The sequence below is a fragment of the Uloborus diversus genome, chromosome 9 (genome assembly GCF_026930045.1).
Source record: "Uloborus diversus isolate 005 chromosome 9, Udiv.v.3.1, whole genome shotgun sequence".
Classification (NCBI taxonomy): Eukaryota; Metazoa; Arthropoda; class Arachnida; order Araneae; family Uloboridae; genus Uloborus; species Uloborus diversus.
In genome coordinates, this window is record NC_072739.1 from 56874145 (window position 1) to 56895573 (window position 21429).

Below are 21429 nucleotides of genomic sequence, written 5' to 3' on the forward strand. Positions count from 1 at the left end.
ATACATAAAGAGCTTTTATATAAAATACAGGGGGAATTTATTTTTCGAGACATCAAAGGTTTGAGATATCAAGGTTTAGGGAATAGGATTCTACGTACAATGCACTAATAAACTGAAAATCACAATTTTTGGACTTGAACTAGTCTGGCTTTGAGGTACAGAAATGGTAAAAGAATTTGAAACACAAAGTCAAGCAATTTTTTAAAACTTAACATTTTTTCTTAACATATTAAATTACATTAAAATTTAACAAAACTTAACTCTATAATACAAAAATGAATCACAGCACTGAAACATGTCTCAATTCATGAACTAAATTGGGTTGCTATGTAACCATTGGAGTCGATAACATATTCAAATCCTTGTGACAAATTAGGCGAATGAATGTTGACTTTGGCTGGAAATTTCCTTCCACAGATATCCACTTCGAAACTGCTTTTTAGAATAAAATCATTGGTTATCACTTGTGGCTCTCCATTTTCATCGATGTTTTTAATGTATCCAAGGCATATCTGGAATTGAATAACTTAATAAAAAATTGCATGTAGCAAGAAAATGAATAAAATTATAAATAGAACACAATAGTCAATCCTCTCAAATTCACACAGCTTGGAATCAAAGGTTTAAAGAATTTCAGGTTATTGATTTGTTTACAAATCTTTGAAATCTTTTATTGCAAAATTGCCACATTTTTTTTCTTAACTACATACAAATAAAAACATTTCAATTATGTTGTTTATTTTTGAAGCATGCTTCCTGCATTATCTAATGCACATTCAGTTAACTTTTAACGCTTTTAAGTAGTTTTGCTTGTTTGAGGTTTGTTCAGGAGGTTTCAGGACTATTTTCATGTCTGAGTTTATTTAGCTCAGAACAAGCTTTGCATATCAATTTATGCCTTATTATGCTTTGCAGTCAAATCTTTGACTTTTGGTCCAGCATTGCAATCACTACTTGTTACTGACAAAAAAAAAAAAAATTAAATAAATAAATAAATAAATAAATAAAATAAAAATAAATAAATAAATAAATAAAATTAAAAAAAAAAACCTTAAACCCCTAAGCACTAGTTTCAAGAGATTACTTTGCTTTTTCATATTTATTTCATTAATTTAAAAAAAAATCAAATGTGCTCATAATCTTTCACATTGAAATAAAAAAGAATTAAGTAGAAAGAGCCAGAAAATTATTTAGTGGGAAAAAATGTATTGAAACCATTCTAGTTAGAGGAAAAAATATTCATCAAATAGTCATTTACCATCTTTTTCAATGTAAATCCATAACCTGCATTTGTTGTAAGTCCAGCAAACTTTCCATTGACATATATTGGTTCAGAACCCCATGGCCAAATGTCTTGCTCTATGTCATGATCTTCTAGTACCAGCTGAATATAACGTCTTTTAATTCCTTCCTGTTTTTGTTTCATTAATGCTTCTTTACCCATGAAGTCATTTTTCTGGAAAAAGATTGCGAATGGGTAAACATTTTCCCCTTTTTTAAACTGAACACAATCTTACGAGAAGGGTAATGGCACCAGTAACAGAAAATCGTAAGTTTGGACGTAAATAATAAGAATTTTAGGCGAGTAAAACTGATGTTGCAGCGATTCATGGATACAGTGCAACCATCTAGTGATATCAGAGTGAATTCTTTGAGCCAGTTGGTATTTACAAGGCAGTGGTGGAAGGTTATGAACAGCCACCAGGAGGTCAGCCAGTGTTTCATGTTCATTTGAATTTAATAAGGATTTAGATATAAAAATAAGAACTTTTGCACATTGTGAAGAGAAAAGGGGAATTCTGTCTATTACTCATTCTTACCTCGTCCTATCTGTTATTGGGTATCATTAGAATTTTTGGTGTCTGTTACTGGGGGGTCAGACCTTTTTTCAAAATTGAGCAAACTAAAGTACAATTAACTAATTCAAAGTATCCTGAAGCAGCGAAACGTTAGATGAAATGTAGTTGCATGAGAGAAAAATAGATTTAAAAGTATAAATGCATTAAAAGCCTCAGAAAATTGAGTTAACCTGAGAGCGATGTCCTAAGCATGTCTGTTACTGGTGCCGTTACCCTAAATAGTGAAAAAAAAAAAATGAATACTATAAACGCACTTATTTTTATGAGCCAGCCGTAAATTTTGTGAAAATAAAGATATGATTTTATGAGCTGAAAATTTTGCAAATTTTACATGTAGAGAACGTAGCGTAAATTTTGCGAATTTTACATGTTATGTTTACTATATTTTTAAAAGTATTTCGGGATTGCCACAGGCTTGCAAAAATAAGTGCTTTTACAGTCAATGCTAACATACAAGAAAAAAACAGAATGTAACATTTTTTCTACGATTTCATTAATTTAATTATAAAACAAAATAACTCTCAACTCATTTTAACATTCTTGTTTTAACTGACTACCATTAGAGCTTAGATACTTTCCACCATAAAAAAAATAAATGCACAAAAAATTAATTTTGTTGGATGCTACTATCTTATAACTTAACTACATATAAACAAATTCAGCTCATATCACTGCTCGTTGATGTTTGGGTAAAAACTATTCATTGACTTTCCCTTTTCATTTTTTGTACAAACATCCCTTTTAACACTAGAACAACAAAAGGGTCTCTGTGACCCCTCATCTAGCTTGTTGTTCAATATCTCGAATAATATCTAACGGAGCTTAATTTTCTGACTTTTCTTTATATGACACTATTTGAAAGCTTGTTTACTGCTTGTTTTCCTTAGCCAAGACTTAGCGCCGATTTGCACATGCATCAGGTCTACTCTGATTTTATCAAAGTAGGGAGTTAAACCTGGGAAGTAAAAGGTGCAGTTCTTCCAATGTAGCGTCGAACAAGACAGAGATAGCAAATGCGAGCGGAAATTGCCCATCCTCAACCCATCACCCCTTTTTGAAATGGAATCGATCCTGAGTGGTAGTCTTTGCTTTCGAGAATGGACAGTAGTCATTTAATCATTCATCTCATAGTACTCAGACCCCGAAGTGGTTTTTTGGGGGGAAAAAGTAGGAAATAAGGAATCAAAAATTGAAAAAGTAGGAAAAATAGGAAAAAAATCCCTTAAAAAAGTAGGAAAAAACAGGAAGAGATGGGACTACACACACGTCAAAAGGAAACAAATTTAAAGTAAATTCTGTTTCTAATGTAAAATAAACTAACAGTATTTTTGATTTAAAAATGTCCCAAAAATAAACTAACAGTACTTTTGAAGTATTAAAAGGCTTTAATGAAAGGCCGAATCGCAAAAACAAAATGAAAGAAACAAGCTGACAATCATTAGTATGAAAAATAAACTGGTAGAAACAAGGATATATGAAAATAAAATCCAAATCAAAGAAACACTTTTCAACAATACAATAATAAAATTAAAAAAAAAAAAAAACAATAATAATAAAACTCATATTTTGGTGCAATAAAACCATTTTTGTCAAAGATTTGTTTTGTCAAAAACGAAAACATTCCTTCGAGAGCATCCATTTATCATTTGAAAATGTACTAACACTTTCAGCTCCTGTTGTCATAAACTGTGATACAAAAAGCAAAGCAAATGTTAAATTAGTTTTAGTTAAAATCAGCAGCTGGCATGCATTCTTGCATAAACTGGGGCAGATGTTTGAATTTGAAGAAAAAGGAAAAAGACTGAAAATGCAGAACTAAAATAAATTTGTTCTTAAATATGGGACATAAAATTTATAATAAAATAATTAAGCTAAATAAATAACGAAATAAGTAAACTATAGGGTTTGTATTATGTTGTGTACTTTTAGCATTCAACATAAATTTTTGTTTCAGGCACGTCATTTATGGGGTGTCAGTGGGGTCACTTTCTCCCCTCACTGGCTTTGGCAAATTAATGCTTAACTATACAAGTTTGTGCGGTTTTTGTTGTTTTCAGATAAAATTTGCATTTAGTATACATCCTTTGCTCCTATCCCTATATATTTATCTATTCTCGAAGCATGCATTCATTATCTTCATCTTTGCTAGCCACTCCCGGGGGAAAATCAGAATGACGGGCCAGTTTTAATTTGAATCAAGCAATGAAAACGAATATTATTTTATTGGTTTGATGATTTTTTACCTCTTTTTTGTTTCAAAATTTGTCACTGGAAAAAAAAGGGGGGAAAATACATGCATGGTAAACATAACATTTTTATCAAAGTCAAAAGATCAGTTACTAATGTTTCTCTGTGCATAAAAACGAAGACATGTATTTCGTTCGATCCTCATCATACTACAAAAATATTCATTCGGAAATTATTCACGAAATTGAGAGTGGAGGGGGGGGGGAGCATTTGGTATCAAATGCTAGCATATATCTCTTTCACCCCCACCCTTTGATCAGGCGCCCTGAGTACAATAGCTTACAGTAGATACGTCGCATCGGTATAATTGCCGCACCCCGAAAAGAGTAAGAGTATAAAAAAATTTTATATGTTCCGAAATGCAGCATTGCCATAAAGGCGGCACATAAAAATTATGAGTAACTCCTCGATATTGATGATATATCAGAGTGGAAAATACCCATTAAAAAGAAAAAAAAAATATAGTACATATTTGCTTGTGGTTCTATCCCCCAACTTTTAAAAATGTAAAGAAATAAAAACTGAATCTCGCATTTAAATTGATTTCCGGTTTTTCTCCAAAAATAAGGAACGTTTTGCCCATCTAGGTTTTGCCGCGTTTTTTTTTTCTTTTTTTTTTTTTTTTTTGTTTGTTTTTGTTTGTTTTTGTTTTTTTTTTCTTGCAAATACACTCTTTGCAAGGAAAGAAAATGAAATTTTATAAATTTCATTATCATGTTTACGATTTAGAATGAACAATAATCATATTTATGTATGAAAAAAGTTGGTTTCTGCGATTATTTTTGAAGTGATCCGTTTTTGCGAATTTCTGTTATCTTTGCCTCTTATTTTGTACTAACATCAATAAAATATGTACAGTGTACAGGTTTTTCATTTTTTGCTTCCTTACGTTCCTTTTATGGTTTTTCATTGCCCTTCTGTTTAAATAGAGCTCCATTTCACTTGTAATCAATTACACAAAAAAATGGCAAATAGGAAATCTGGCTTTTCCCGCACTTTTTGGACAGTCGACCGTTTACTTTAATTAAAGCTTCTAATTGAGGGGTAAATAATATATAATTGCATCAGAATGGGCCAGTATCTGTTTGTTTATTTTTTCATTAAAAAGTAGGACTGAAGTCGGGGCGATAAAAAGAAAGATCGATCATAAACGCCGCAACGGCATAAAAGTCACTAACCAATATTTAACTTTTAAACACCCGGACGCCGCAGTGTTCCTTACAGAAATTACTGTCGTCAGTGAATTAAAAACTTAGGATTTTCTTGTTTCTTTTGCTTTTTAAAATTGAAACATGCAGAAAAATATCAGTGCGGCATTGTAAAAATAAGAAAAAATGCACAATTAGAAGTGCTATACTAAAGAAAGAAAAAGTAGGAAAAGAAAGGAAAAAGTAGGAAAATAAGGAGAGAGCTCTAAAAAGTAGGAAAAAGTAGGAAAAATAGGAACTCTTCGGGGTCTGTAGTACTGTAAATATTGATCCTTCTACCTAGAAAGGCGGAAAGGGCCACAGTGCCCCTAAGCTATTTAAAAAAAAAATTTGTTTTCTTTCTCCTAATAGTTGCAGCATAAAATATGCTATTCACTCTAGTTTAACCTGTAACTTGTTCTTTATACGGGCGGTTGGATATACAAATGCTATAAAAAGTACCAATTGCTTATCAGCCAAACGGTAGCCATTGCTCTTGGAAAGAGAAACTAAAAACACCTTTTCGCGAGTAAAAACAGAAAAAAAAAATTACGTACTGAGTTTTTATTTAGTCATAAAAGAAGGTGCATCGGGCATGTAGACTAACTAGGGTGGTTCAAAAATACATGTAAAAAAAAAAGTTTCTCTTACCAGGGCTCCCAACACATTTTAGCTTCAGAAAAGGGTAAAAGAGGACCATTTTCAATCAAAAAGGGGACTAAAGAGGACCAGTTAGGATCAAAAAGAGGACCTTGGGAGGACCACTCATAGTTAAACCCATGAAGCACCAAAAGGCAAATTAGTTGCCAGCTGCAAAATTTGTGAAGATATTTCGTTAATTTACTATAATAATGAGAGATACAATTCTTTTATCACCAGTGAAACTTCTTTTTTTTATCCATTGATAAAAGTGCAAAACATAGAGAGGGGGGCACTTAGTTCAGCACTTAAGGCAGCCTCTTTAGAACTAAATAGGCATAATGATACATTTTTACATCTCACTAAAGGATGTGAAGTTGCACTTCATCTTTATTTAGTTTAATATTATTTTTATGTTTTTCTGTCTTTTAATGCTTCTTAATATAACGTTATCATACACCAAACAAAAAAAAAAAAAAAAAAAAAAAAACTTTATTCTCTTGTAGTTTTCCCCAGTCTCAATTTTGTTCCCATCTTCATCAGTTTCATCTAACTATTTGCTGAGAAATTTGCACTTCCTCATGACTCACACTGAAACCTAAAAAATATTGTTTTTATTTTCAACAAAGCTACAACTGAGTTTATAACAGAATTATTTATGTTTGAATTTTAAATTTAATCTCTTTATCACACAGTTCATACCCTTTAGGGAGAAAAAAAATTTAAGCACTTTTCAAGTGTAAAAAAAAGTTTTTCAAGGTACTACCCTAAATTCGCACTATAAATAGTACATGCAGATTTCATTTAATGCTAACATATAAATAAAAGAAATTAATATAAAAAGTATACGAAAACAAACTGCTTTTTCTACAAGAGACACTTTAATAAAAGATTTACTGTATTGAAAGTTTTCCTAAAAATGTCTGAAATGCTTAATCACAAAGAGAAGCAGATCAACTTAGATTTATAGTCCGGGAGCAAATGGTTTCCCGTGCGATTTTTGTGATACAATTATAGCAGTTAGTTTTTCTGAAAGGTATTTGCATGAGGAAAACGAATTCAGATGTTGCCGTCCCCCAAAATGGTGCAGGGGGGCTGGGGGGCAGCTATAACTGCCGTGGGGGGCAAGTGATTTCCCGTTCAATTTTTGTGATACAATTGTGTGACTTAGCTTTTCTGAAAGGTATTGGTACGAGAAAACCAAATTTCGATAATGCCAACCCCGAAAATGGTTCAGGGGGGCGGCTATAACTACATTTGGGGGGGCAAGCTGTTTCCCGTTCAATTTTTGTGATACAATTATGGGAGTTAGTTTTTCTGAAAGGTATTGACACGAGGAAACCGAATTTGGATGATGCTACCCCCGTAAATGCTGCAGGGGGGCGGAGGGGGGAAGGGATTATAACTGCATTTGGGGGGCAAGCTGTTTCCCGTTCAAATTTTATGATATAATTATGCGAGTTAGTTCGCCTGAAACGTATTGGCACGAGGAAACCGAATTTAGATGCTGCTAACTCCGAAATTGGTGCTGGGGGGCAGGGGGGGGGCGGTTATAACTGCGTTGGGGGCATGTAATTTTTCGTTTAATTTTTGTGATACAATTATGGGAGTTAGTTTTTCTGAAAGGTATTGTCACGAGGAAAACAAATTTGGATGTTGTCAACCCCGAAAATGGGGCAGGGGACGGGGGGCGGTTATAAATGTGCAGGGGGGCAAGAGGTATTCTGTTAAATTTTTGTGATGCAATCATGGGAGTTGGTTCTGCTGAAAGGTATTGGCACGAGGAAAACGAATTTGGATGTTGCTATCCCCTAAAATGCTGATGGGGGGCAGGGGGGGGGTATGACTGCAAACATAACACACTTATATATTCAAAATTTCTCGGTTTACAACAAGTTTTCAAAGTTTAATATGCTTAAATCCACTAATAACAACATTAAATGCAAAAAACTCCGAATTAAATTGCTGACACGTGTTTCGAAGCTATTAAGAGCTCCTTTTTCATTGTAAAAGATGTGAGTTTATGAATGAAAATTCATCCGACTAAAGACGATCTTTCCATTGATAATGGGTTCCTGGTAACAAAGTTTATCATTTCAGTAAAAAATATTAGGAGGAAGGGGGGGGTCCCCCCCCCCAAATTTTTTGTACAGGTGTTTCTTTCGGTTTCAGAATATGAAGAGTATTTTTGAACAAAACAAAACATTTATTGAAACCGCGACTTTTGTTTTATTATGCCAACATTATAAATTTTAGGTAAAATAACAGAAAAACTTCATTTTTTCCGTAACAATCATGTGCTGCCAAAATATTTAAATCGAAACAAGAATGTAGAATTATATTTACAGAGATCAACACATAGACACTCATTTGGTAACGTTTGAAATAAAAGATACATTTTAAATTAACCATTAAAATAAGTTTTTTTATACACAAAACCATTTCAGGAGAATATTTGATCTTTCTTTTTTTTTTTTTTTACTATGCCAACATCATAAATTTATGGTAAAAGATCAGAAAATCAACATACTTTCCGGTACAATCATGTGCAACCAAAAGAGTTAAACAAAAACAATATTATGGAATTATATTTGCAGATATCAACGCATAGGTACTTAATTAACAATGTTTGAAAGAAAATATGCATTTAGATTAACCAATAAAATAAAATTTTTACATGCTTAACCATTTCATAAAAATATAGCTATCAAGAATTTTGAACAAAAAGTAAGCAATATATAAGTAAGCAATACTAATGAATAACAGCAATTAAAAATCCGTATCACTGTCAGATTCATCGGAACTGCTTCCCCCTTTCCAGTTAAAACAGTAATTTGCATCATCCAGATCTAAACATTCGCACATGTCCGTGCATGGAAATCCACTGCGCCTGCATTTGCATAAAAGTGTGACTAATTGCTTACTAAACTAATAAACGACGTGAGTCAAACTTCTGCATACAATATTTTTATTTTAAATGAGCTAGACTAAAATAAGAATCCCTTCTCCTCTCTTTCTTAAAAATAAATGGTACAACGTTCCCTTGTTGACGAATTTCCATTTCATGTGACTCCAGAGAAAAAGTGGCCAATTAAAGTGTCCAATAAAATAGATAATACTGGTGACAGCAATAAATTTCTGTTTTGACCATTTAAAGAGATCTGCTGTTCCCTCTCTGAAACTTGTTCGTGAGAATTTTCTTTCAGAAGAATAAAAAGATACGGTGTGCTTCATAGAGAAAAGAGATATTGTAAAAAACCAATACTATCACGATCTGATTAGGAAAATGAGACCCATCAAGTTGCTTTGTAGAATAACTAGAGACATATAGGTTGTAAAACTGGACATGCCGATTCCGTGAGAACTGGGTCAGATTTTGACATTGTTGCTTTTGGAAAAACTGACCGCCAACCAAGAATTGAAGATACACTAGGCCGCAATACAAAGGGAAGGAAGAGATAAGCAAAATTAAAGGCGGCGGCAAGGAACTCATGTTAAGCTCTCGTAACAATGCCTTTGTCCTCCGCTTCTATGAGTACAAAGGAGAAAGGAGAAAAAAGACCTCCTTCGACATATGTTTGTTTCTTTAATGTACGACCACCATGGTGTTGGAAATTTCATCCAAGCGCTCCCACCACTTAGTTAAAATTTACTTTAAAAAAAAGGAGAAAAACTCAAACGAAAAAATATTATTCTTTCAGAGCTGGGGCCGTCAAAGCCGTCATTTGGGGGGGGGGGCTTAACACTGCCCCCCCCCAAAATGATAGGCCTGGGTAAAGGGTACAAATTTATTTCGGAAGAGGAAATATATACAAAGAATAATAAAGTACACAAATACAATTTTGCATTTTTTTAATCATCGGGGGGGGGGGGGGGGGAACCCCCCCTTTCTCCTAATATTTTTTACTGAAATGATGAACTTTGTTACCAGGAACCCATTATCAATGGAAAGATCGTCTTTAGTCGGATGAATTTTCATTCATAAACTCACATCTTTTACAATGAAAAAGGAGCTCTTAATAGCTTCGAAACACGTGTCAGCAATTTAATTCGGAGTTTTTTGCATTTAATGTTGTTATTAGTGGATTTAAGCATATTAAACTTTGAAAACTTGTTGTAAACCGAGAAATTTTGAATATATAAGTGTGTTATGTTTGCAGTCATACCCCCCTGCACATTTATAACCGCCCCCCGCCCCCCTGCCCCATTTTCGGGGTTGACAACATCCAAATTTGTTTTCCTCGTGACAATACCTTTCAGAAAAACTAACTCCCATAATTGTATCACAAAAATTAAACGAAAAATTACATGCCCCCAACGCAGTTATAACCGCCCCCCCCTGCCCCCCAGCACCAATTTCGGAGTTAGCAGCATCTAAATTCGGTTTCCTCGTGCCAATACGTTTCAGGAGAACTAACTCGCATAATTATATCATAAAATTTGAACGGGAAACAGCTTGCCCCCCAAATGCAGTTATAATCCCTTCCCCCTCCGCCCCCCTGCAGCATTTACGGGGGTAGCATCATCCAATTTCGGTTTCCTCGTGTCAATACCTTTCAGAAAAACTAACTCCCATAATTGTATCACAAAAATTGAACGGGAAACAGCTTGCCCCCCCCAAATGTAGTTATAGCCGCCCCCCTGCCCCCCTGAACCATTTTCGGGGTTGGCATTATCGAAATTTGGTTTTCTCGTACCAATACCTTTCAGAAAAGCTAAGTCACACAATTGTATCACAAAAATTGAACGGGAAATCACTTGCCCCCCACGGCAGTTATAGCTGCCCCCAGCCCCCCTGCACCATTTTGGGGGGTGGCAACATCTGAATTCGTTTTTCTCATGCAAATACCTTTCAGAAAAACTAACTGCTATAATTGTATCACAAAAATCGCACGGGAGCTAAAATTTGACCGTTTGCTCCTCGACTATTAAAAAAAACTCCATGATTGCAAGATCATGAGTGCTTTGAACTTTTATGCAGGTGGGGGGAGGACTGATTCCCCTCTTTAGCAGGCATCATGACAATGAAAAAAATGTACAAAAATTAACCTTTATAGAATTTTATATTTCAACTTTGTTTTAAATACAAAAACTAAGTTAAAATGTTATGCAATCAATTGTTTACATTTAATATCCCCCCCCCATAAGAAACAGTAATAACCGAAAATGAGCTAATAATGATTAAACGTAGGTTTGCAAGTTAAGGTTGCAAAACTAAAAATTCGAACTTAAAAAAAATTTAATTTTTTAGTTATTTAAATAAAAATTAAAACGAGTTAATCTAATGCAGCATGTCAAAACAACTTCAAATTGCCAAAAATATAAAAATATTTATTAGATGCAAAACGATTGAAAGTTCAGATAAGCAAATTTTCACGAACCAAGTTCCATTTTGGCATAATTTCCATAAAATAAATTTATTTTCTACTAAATTAAACACAAAACATGCTAATCTTAGGTAGCATTTGGGAAAATAACATTCGATTGGGCAAAATATTTTAATATTTTCATGATGCAAAAAGATTGAAATTTCAAACACTAAATCCCATTTTCCGCGAAGTCCAATTAAGTTCAATGTTGCCATGATTTCCAAAGTAATTACTTCGTTAATTATTGAAATTAAGTGAAAAATAAGTTAATCTAAAGTAGTATATGTCAAAATAACTTCCTATTGTCATAAACATAAAAATATTCACAAGATGCAAAAGGATTGGAATTTCAAACGCGAGAATCAGTTTTCCGCGAAGTGCGAGTAAGTTCAATGTTGTGATGGTTTCAGAACTAATTCCTTCATTAATTATCAAAATTAAACAAAAAAATAAGCTAATCTAAAGTAGTATACGTCAAAATAATTTCCCATTGTCATAAACATTAAAATATTTACAAGATGCAAAAGGATTGAAATTTCAGACGCGAGAAGCAGTTTTCTGCGAAGTCCGCGTAAGTTTAATGTTGTCATGGTTTCCAAACTAATTTCTTCGTTAATTCTCGAAATTAAACGAAAAATAAACTAATCTAAAGTAGTATATGTCAAAATAACTTCCTACTGTTAAAAAAATCAAAATATTTACAAGATGCAAAAGGATTGAAATTTCAAAACGCGAGAAGCAGTTTTCCGCAAAGTTTGAGTAAGTTCAATGTTGTCATGGTTTCCAAACTAATTCCTTCGTTGATTATTGAAATTAAACGAAAAATAAGCTAATCTAAGGTAGCACATGTCAAAATAACTTCCGATTGTAAAAATCAAAATATTTACAAGATGCAAAAATATTGAAACTTCAAACACGAAAGCAATTTTTCGCAATGCTGCATATCGAACCTATGTTCAGAAAATTGCACTGATGAAATATTTTTAAAAGAATTACAAGCAATCTAAAGTATGCTTTAGATTGCTTGTAATGATTTTTGAAAGAATCAAGCAAATAAAGAAACTTTTCATACTTTTTCAAGCACTTGGAAAAACTTTATATTTTTCATGAACTTTTCAAGGTTTTTCAAGGGCGTAAAATTTACGAACATATGCGCCTGTAAAAAAAAAAAAATGGCGCATGCGCCACGAGATTACTTCCGAATTTACTTACAAAAGAGGTGGTTAATTAGCTGCGTTACTATTACAGTCAACGCACGACACAACAGTCTCAAGAGCTTGGGATCCAATGACAACTTTGAGATGAATATTCGAGTTATCGAGATCCGAGATCGGAAAGTTCATTCGTTATTGCAAACGTGAGGCTGCAATTCCGAGAAATATCGGTAGCACCCTGCTTCGCGATTCGACGTCATGACTCTCTCCCCAAACCTCTTTTTTATGGATTTCCATGCTGCAGCGGTTGAAGGAGTAATGACGTCAATTTGAAGCGAAATAATACGGGAAAGTCAGGTTAAGGCGCCGCGGCCGCGTGTTTGGGTGTACAGTATCTTTGAACACAATGGAAACTTTTAAAATCTGATTTTTAAGTGAAAACATTGGTAAAAGCGGACTGATCGGACCAAAATGTTAAAAAGCGGTCTAAAGCGGACTTAACCTTAAAAAACGGACTTTGGCGGGAAAAGCGGACCATTTGGGAGCCCTGTCTTACATAACAGGACACCCCTCAATATTTTTAGACTTGTGGATAGTAATATACTGGGAAAATTTTAGCTTCCTATTTTAACTGAAAGAGGGTGCTCAACCCCCCTCCCCCAAATTTAATCAGTATGGGGAGGGGGGTTAAAAAAATACATTGAACTGAAAAAACAATGCTGCATATTATAATTTACACAAGTAATATGTATATACATTTTAATAAAATAAGCATTTACAAAAAAAAAGCTGGGGAAATTTAATGTTTCTAAATTTGACATTTTCTATGCTGCATCTAATGTTAAATTAAAGGTTCATTGAGCACCCACTTAAAATTTGAGTAAGAAGCAAAACTTTTATAGCATAATACTGTTAGTAAGTCTTAAAAAATTAGGAGGTGTCTTGGACTCCAGCTGAAAAAAAGTTTTTTTGAATCACCCTAATGTAAATTCAGTCAGGAGGAGTTTATATAAGAATTCATCCCAAAACTGGGTAGGGGCCACATGGACCCCTTCAATCTTTCCAGCTAGACAGAAAAATTCAGCCTTTCTAGTGTTAAAATAATGTTGTGAATTGGTGACAACATAGGGTGAGATTGTGGCTTATCACCACACATGCAATACCAATACAGATAGAGCAGATTAAGCTGCATGAATGATTACCAGACTGCAGCACATTTCATACCTTCCTTCAGATAAAACCAGCATCCTACCTCTTATAGTTATACCACATTTTGTTGTCACTAACTCCCCCCCCATTTGACAGTAGTCGTAGATGACAAAAAAAAAAAAAAACGTGATTTTAATTGCCTAAAATTATGAATTCTTCTATATTGAGGTTCATCACAAATGCATGCACATTAATAATTGTTCCAAGACTTATCTCATAAGATTTACAAATAAAAAATTATTAAATAAAAACAAAAAACCCGACTGCGTAAAAACCAAAAAAATTAAAAAGAAAAATGTATAAGCCCAGTAGTTTAGAATGTTATTAAGTACTACTGAATAACTACACAGTTGAAATAGTGTTATAATCGTACACAGATAAGACAATTCATTAATTCAAAAGCAGAACAGAAGGATCAATAGTCGGGGCTCATTCGAAGTTTATGGGGTTCCTTGAATTAGAAAGGAATGGGCCCCGACTGTTGATTCTTCTGTTCTGCTTTTGAATTTATGATTTGTCTTAGCTGTGTACGGTTATAACACTATTTCAACGGTTTAGTTATTCAGTAGTACTTAATAACATTCTAAACTACTGGGCTTCTACATTTTTCTTTTTAGTTTTTACGCAGTCGGGTTTTTTGTTTTGATTTAATAATTTTTTATTTGATACTTTTTAGTTAATTTTCATTGACTTAGTTATTATGATTATGATACGGTACATTTTGCAATCCTGTCATTTTATTGAGAGAGTTTGTATCGTGAGGTCTATTAAGTAACTTGCGGTGGTCTAAACTCCTGATAATTAGTCCCTCTAGGGACCTAACTCCGCTTAAAGCTACATCTGCTTGACCTTCGGCAAAAATGCGCAAACTTAAGTCAACCACAGCACAGCTATATAAACAGCCTGTATAACTCATGATGACGCGAAATCGGAAACGTCCGTCAGTCAAATCTTTCTCGCAAAACTAAAAAAGCCTGTCGAGAAAGTACATGTTGCGAAACTCAGACCCTTGAATCAAGGCAAAAACAAATGCAACATGTTAGAGATGAAAATCGAATAAGAAGACTTTCTTTCTTTTGGTGCTTATTGCACGGGTTTATTTTGATGAGGACTACAATCTGAGTGTCTTGCCTTCGTTACACATAATATATTTTTTATTACAGTACAGAATACAAATAAAGAACACATGAAAGAATTTACATCAGAAAGAGGGGAAAGTACATCCGGAGCGAGGGTGTCTTGATCCACCGCCTCAAGTGGGAGAAGCAATCGCTTAGACCACTCGGCCACTGAGATCCCAATTAGTAGACTTAGTAAACAAAAAAATTCAGGCAGCAAAAACTACCTGCATTTGTCGCACGCAGGTAGCGTGCGACACAGTGTGCAACACCAAACGTGCGCCGATCCCGAACTGACGAAATATGGCAACTGGTTGTTGATTATGGTGAATTTTGATTACTGTCATGTGTTTAGTGACACTTCCAAGGTTAAGACAAATCGATTGACGTAAGAATTACCAAAAGTGATCAAGGCGTTTAGCCCTTAGAACGCCACATAGGAAAAGACATGCATACATAGACAGATAAACACATTACCCTCCTTTGCGTCGCGCACGCGCAGTCGGGTAAAGAGGTGGTTGAATTGATTTAATTTATTTGCAATTAAATAATTATATTACATGTAAGCAAATATAGTGAGCTACACATGCTCCACTGACAGTTGATTTTCCAAACCTAAACAAATTAAAAACTCTGTAACACATAGTTTGATGGCAAGAGCACAGAAAAATTAATTTATGTTATTAACAGGAATAAATAGGAAAATATTATCGAGTAAAAGGTTACCTCAAAATTCACTCGATATACTCTGCCACATTCAAAAGGAGTAGTTGTGGTGTCAAGATCCTGTGCCCAGAAAGCAAAGAATTTTTCGATCCTCAGTGCCCGAGGAGCATAATATCCAGCATGTTGAATTCCATACTTTTTGCCTTTTTCCATTAGTTCGTCATACACATGAAGAGCATACTGAAAGAAAATCCATTAGAAACATACAAAAATCATAAAATTCAGCTCTGAAAGAACTTCAAAGCTTGTTTATTTTTAGAAGACTAGAATTGTGAAACACATCAGGTAGAATAAAAAATTGCATCCAAATTGTCACCTTGCTACAGTTAATTAAATTAATTAATAGACAATGTACAACACATTTCCTTTCTAGGTAACCATTTCAATTGTGTAATAAGGAAAAAATAAATATATAAATAGGTAGGTAGCATGGAAAAAGCGTAGTGGAACTTTTTTTTTTTGACGCTTGAATTATTTGTCCTCGTTGTCTGTTATCGAGTCTTTAAGTCTGCCAAAACTTTAAGAAAAAATGCTAAATTTGAAGATTTGGTGAGCAATGGAAGATACCATGTGACTTCACTGTCTGCCCGAGACAGGACATCTATCTGCAAAGTGTATGAAAAATAAGATAAATAAATACCTTTGTGCTGAATAGTAAAGTCAGACCAAACAACGTAAGTAGAAGCACAAATTTATAAATAACAGCAGACACGTGTTTCGGCGTTACAGGGAACGCCTTTTTCAATGCAAAAATAATGAGCTTATGGATGAAAAGACATCCGACAAAAGCCAAGAGCAGATAAGCATGCAGCTTAAAAGATAAAAACAGCGGATTAGCAGAACACCAATGACAAAGTTATAAACCTTTCAGGAACCAATAGGAATGCAAGCAAAGGTCAGGAGCTTTCGCTTAGGTACGAACCCAGAAAGAAAGAATTCAATTGGACAAGGATTAAGCCGAAGCTTAAACAAAAAGAAAAGAAATTGTCAGTAACCGTAAACCGCAAGAAAGGAAAAGCAGAATGGAAAACCATGAAAAAAGATAAACAGAAACAAAAAATATTCGAAAAAAGGAAAAATAAAGATAAATAGAAGAAAATTCGGGGGGGGGGGGTGTCAATCAAGACAAAAAGGCGAAAATAAACAAAGAAAGATAGATAAAAATGAGTGGGGGGAAAAAAAAAAAAAAAAAAAAAAAAAAAAAAAAAAAAAGAGGGGGGGGGGGGGGAATGGGGAAAGGACAGTTTGTGCTTCTACTTACGTTGTTTGGTCTGACCTTACGTTGTTTGGTCTGACTTTGTATGAAAAATGTTTTCTTTAATAATATATGAGTCCAAAAATATGTTTTACTATGCCCATTTGATTGCTACTTATTTAGATTTATTTCATTATGACACTATCTTATGGATTATTTTCAGATAAATGGGCAATTTTATTTCCTTGGTTAAAAGATATTAATTTAGCAAATAAACCATGAATGTCTAAATTTTTATCAACATTTATCTTCATGAACTCAGTCTATTTTAAATGTGAAAATAAATTCTTATGTGCAAAAAATCAGGGGTGCCCATTAATAGGGGGGGGGGTGCATTAATGTGGATTTTTACACAAAAAAGACTGCTTAGTTTTCTTTTTCACAAAAACCACTTGGAGCTTGAGAATGTTCTCCATGGAAAATAGGTTTAAAGACCTTTATTTGTCAATTTCATGCTTGACGTCAGCTATAAATAAGTCTGGATCGACCCTACAAATAGAGTTTTCACAGGTGAACTTTTAGTATTTGCATTTCATAGAGTTTTCCATCACCTTTTTGATTTCTAATGTGCGTCAAGTTTTCATAATAAACCGGTTTTTGTTTATGTAAAATGGGATACTTAATATTTCATATGAACTTACTTCATTAGGAATGTACAGCACATAGCCTAATTCTCCAGTATGAGTCTGGTGAAAAGTTTTGATGTTGTTTGCCAGTCCTATATTTAGTTCCTACATTGAAAAGTGACAAGAAATCAATCTGGGGGCACTTACAATCTTTGCACAGAAAAATCACAGTACACATAAAATGAATGGAAGCAAATTAAATACTAGTCGCATTACAAGTCAGAAAGATGAATTAAAAATTTTAACCGGCAGAACTTTACGCGTGTAATAAATTAATTTTAAATTCAATGCTAGGAATTCCAAAAATGCAATTAAATTTTGAAGATTTCTAGAAAGAATACTTTAACTCGGATATAGACGGGTATCTTTATATTTCGCCGCTGCTCTCGTTTCCCTGCCCTAGCAATCAGTGAGACAAAATTGAATGATTTCTTTTGGTTAGCTTCAACTAATAATAGAATAGATACCATTTACTATACAAAAGTATGTGATGAAGAACAATATGTACAACATACGCTAAAAGAGAGTAACTGTCGGGAGCCTGACTAGGTTGTTGTGCCATTTGTCTAAATGACTGACACGCATTTCCGAAACCTTGAAATACAAAAAGAAATTCTCAAAATTGGGTCATTTCCAAAATTTTAAAAGTATTTTTTCCTGAAAGAACATGCTTAAAAACATAAGATCTAACCATTTTTTAAATAATTTGTTTAAATTTAATATTTTCAAAAAATTACTTAAATCGGTGCATTTTCATTGTTTACATTTCTTGCCGATGAGATCACAAATGATGAAATGCCATTCTGTGTTGCCATTCACAGAGCTAAATATTAAATTCGCATCTTTACTCACGTGTATTGGCAACGATATGGCTGATAGCAAGCATAGAGCGCAAGTTTAATTCGCTTCTTGATTATCATAACCTGGAAACGTTGTAGAAAGATGTGCCAAATTGCATCATTTGTGGCGTCATAAAGACCAAGCCTTGTTTTCAAAATCGGACATTTAAAAAAATTAATTAAAAAATAATTGTTGGGAAAACAAAAGAATTTTCTGAGTCCATGTTATATATATATTTTTTTGCTTATTCTATCAATTTCAGTGACTAAAAGTACTAAAAGTTTTTACTGAAGGAAACAACCCCATACAGCTTGAGGGTAGGGGAGTTACAGTCAGGTACACATCTCTTTTCAAAACTTTTACCAGTATTTTTTCCATATTATCCAGTCACTGTGTAGGTAAAAAACAATTCTATTTGAAACGCAAAATATTTATTCATGAGGCAAAAATAAGGATACTTTTAAAAGGTAAAATAACACCACACAAAAAGCAAAATTAATTGTGGCATGAGCAGAGCAATGATTAAAACATATTGAGGAATTATGCAAAAAAAAAAAAAAAAAAAACCAATGTGCATAATTAAAATCAAACTTTTTTAGGTGTTCCTAAATATTGATAACACAATATAGCATATTTCAAGTCTTTTGCAGAGAGTTTCGGGCAACAATTGAAGCGTCTATCAAAACGGAAATTTGAATGAAAACTTCCATTTTATTTATTTATTTATTGAATATCCTTAAATATTTGAAAATTTGAACAAAATTGAAACAATTTTGGAAAAACTCACCTTACAAGTGAAAAAATGAAATTCTTTGTAAGAAACAGAGCTGTCTGTGATGTCCGATAACAAGCTTTGAGCCAGGGGTCCCATCAGACATATAGCAGTATAAAGAGAGGTGATATCAGTCAACAATACAGGACTTTCAGGAGGCAAATTTCGTTTTATCCATGACTGACAACGAGTTTGCTGAATAGTGGGTGCAATTATCATGAACCTGTAAAAAAACTCTATTAAGAAGTGACAATTATATTTAAAAAAAAAAGCCTAATTAGTAAGGGAGAGTGAAAATGAATGGGACAAAAGGTTTAATGAGCCACAACTTGTTTCTATTAAGGTTCTTTGAAAAAATATTCATTTTTGGCACCAAGAGATAGCAGTAATGATCTTAGAGCTGAGTTAATGAGAATCTGCTTAAAAATTCAATTTTCACTTTTGTTATAAACCAGTTATTTATTGAAAATTATACAATATAGTTATAAACATTAAAATCTTCATTTTTTAAAAAAAATCTTTTAAGAGTATTAAGGAGAGTGGCTTGTTTTTCATCAACTGACAAAACATGCTTAAAGTTTTTTTTTGTAAGAGGCCAAATGGCCTCTTACACAGCCCCACTGGAAACAAAAAAGAAATACACGGGCAGTGATGGGATTCAGCAGGTAAGCACAAGTTCACATGAACCATTTCTTAAAAATTCTTGAAGCTCTGCATGTTGGTTCTTAAGTTTCTAACATTCCAAAGACTTAAAAATTACTTGAAAAACTTTAATTTAGCAATTCAACAAAACTTTCGAAATAAATAATATCATCCCTAAAGGTATTCAGAAAGCTGGAAATATCCTCAAGCAGTAAGTTCTGCTGAAGCTGAAAGAAGCTTCTGCCTCATGAATACGATTTCTTCAGAGAAAAGAAATAGATTGAATGTCGAAAATATTTTCAACATAATGACTAACTTATTTGGATTACCACCAAAGGCAGATTCAGGAAATGTTCAAGGAGGGGGCAATTGTTTTTAACTCTTTACTCTTTATATCTTTAATTTTTAAAAACTTTCGAAGGAGTATAGTGAACCCCATTGCTTACCCTTATGTAATCAAAGGTGTCCTACAGTTGTGTTTCTTTCGAAAAATATTCAGGATGAGTGTTTGAACCTGTCCCTAATATCATCTGAGATCGTCTAAAATTGAGATTTTGGAATTTTAATTTCAAAAAAAATCCTGTAGAAAGTTCTGGTTGCTATCCCCAGAGTAATTCGAGATGGGCTACGATTACGTTTTCAAGACTCCCATTTCAAGAAGAATTCCACGGTAGAGCTCTCTTCTAACACCATTGAAGATCATGTGAAACTGCATTTTTGGAACTTCACCATGGCAGATGATGCTCAAGTAAAAGCAAAGAAATTAGGAAAAGCTAATGAACACCAAAATAAAAATAAAAAAAATTTGGAAAGATAAAAAATTTCAATTGTACTTGTTTTTGAAGGACTTTAATCTCATCAGTATGCAGGATTGTTAATTACAACAATTTACAAAAAATATGTATTGTTTACCACTTTGAGTAATAAAAGTTGCAACTAATGGAATCGCTAGTACTAGCCACTGATGACTAAAGAATTAGCTCTTTACTTCCCAGCGTTTCTTACACATTTGATAACAAAGCCTGATTATTCACTGTTTACTGGACACAGACCTATGTTTACAAATATATGTGTTTTGCTAGAGTGGTAAATACGAAAATGATGAGTCAGTTAGATAGCGAGAGAGTGTTCAACTTTGGCTAGACCAAACTTTAAATGTCAGAGAGGAAAATATCACAATATGAAAAAATACCTATTGTAATCCATTCTTGCTACACTACAATCATTTTCATAACCTCCGTGCTTATTTTGCATTCCTGTATGAACCATGGCATTTTTGGGAATGTCTACATTGTTTGAACAGAGGTACTGCAAAAGATCCAAAGCTTCTCTACCAGGAGACTATTTAAAAGAGAGAAATTAAACATTATGAGATTGAGTTAAAAATGAATTATATTAAAACCAAACATTGAAAAGAATCTGTATAAATAAAACAAAGAATATATTTATATGTGTGTATATATGTATGTTCCCGATACAAATCCAGTTTTCATTGGATCTGGACCAAATTTGGCACGGAGTTACTTGGGCACCCGAAAAGGAATGCAGGGGTGTTTTCAAACGCCAGAAAAGAACCAAACCGTTCGAAATTTAGTTAAAATGGCATTAAATGGCTCTTTATATACAAAATGATTATCTAATTTTCTTGATTCAAGTCCCATTCAAAAGCACGAGAAAATTACCCCTGAAATTAATTTTTTTCCTTCGCCATTAAAAAAAGGCCGTAAAATGACCAGAAGAAGTTATAAGCATTTTTAAGCCAAATAGAACAGCATTTTCACATCAG

At 33.5% G+C, this 21429-nt stretch overlaps 1 protein-coding gene across 1 annotated transcript in view; it reads right to left on the reverse strand.

Annotated features, from left to right (window-relative positions):
- Positions 1 to 21429, reverse strand: part of LOC129229597 (pyruvate dehydrogenase phosphatase regulatory subunit, mitochondrial-like) — a 164940-nt gene continuing 143511 nt past the window's right edge. The window contains exons 13-18 of the mRNA XM_054863934.1: positions 20836 to 20984; positions 19017 to 19224; positions 17405 to 17494; positions 15509 to 15688; positions 1259 to 1456; positions 1 to 512 (exon numbers count right to left, since the gene is read on the reverse strand). Coding sequence (XP_054719909.1) covers positions 306 to 512; positions 1259 to 1456; positions 15509 to 15688; positions 17405 to 17494; positions 19017 to 19224; positions 20836 to 20984 — 1032 coding nt within the window. The 3' untranslated portion in view covers positions 1 to 305. The remainder of the gene's footprint in view (positions 513 to 1258; positions 1457 to 15508; positions 15689 to 17404; positions 17495 to 19016; positions 19225 to 20835; positions 20985 to 21429) is intronic.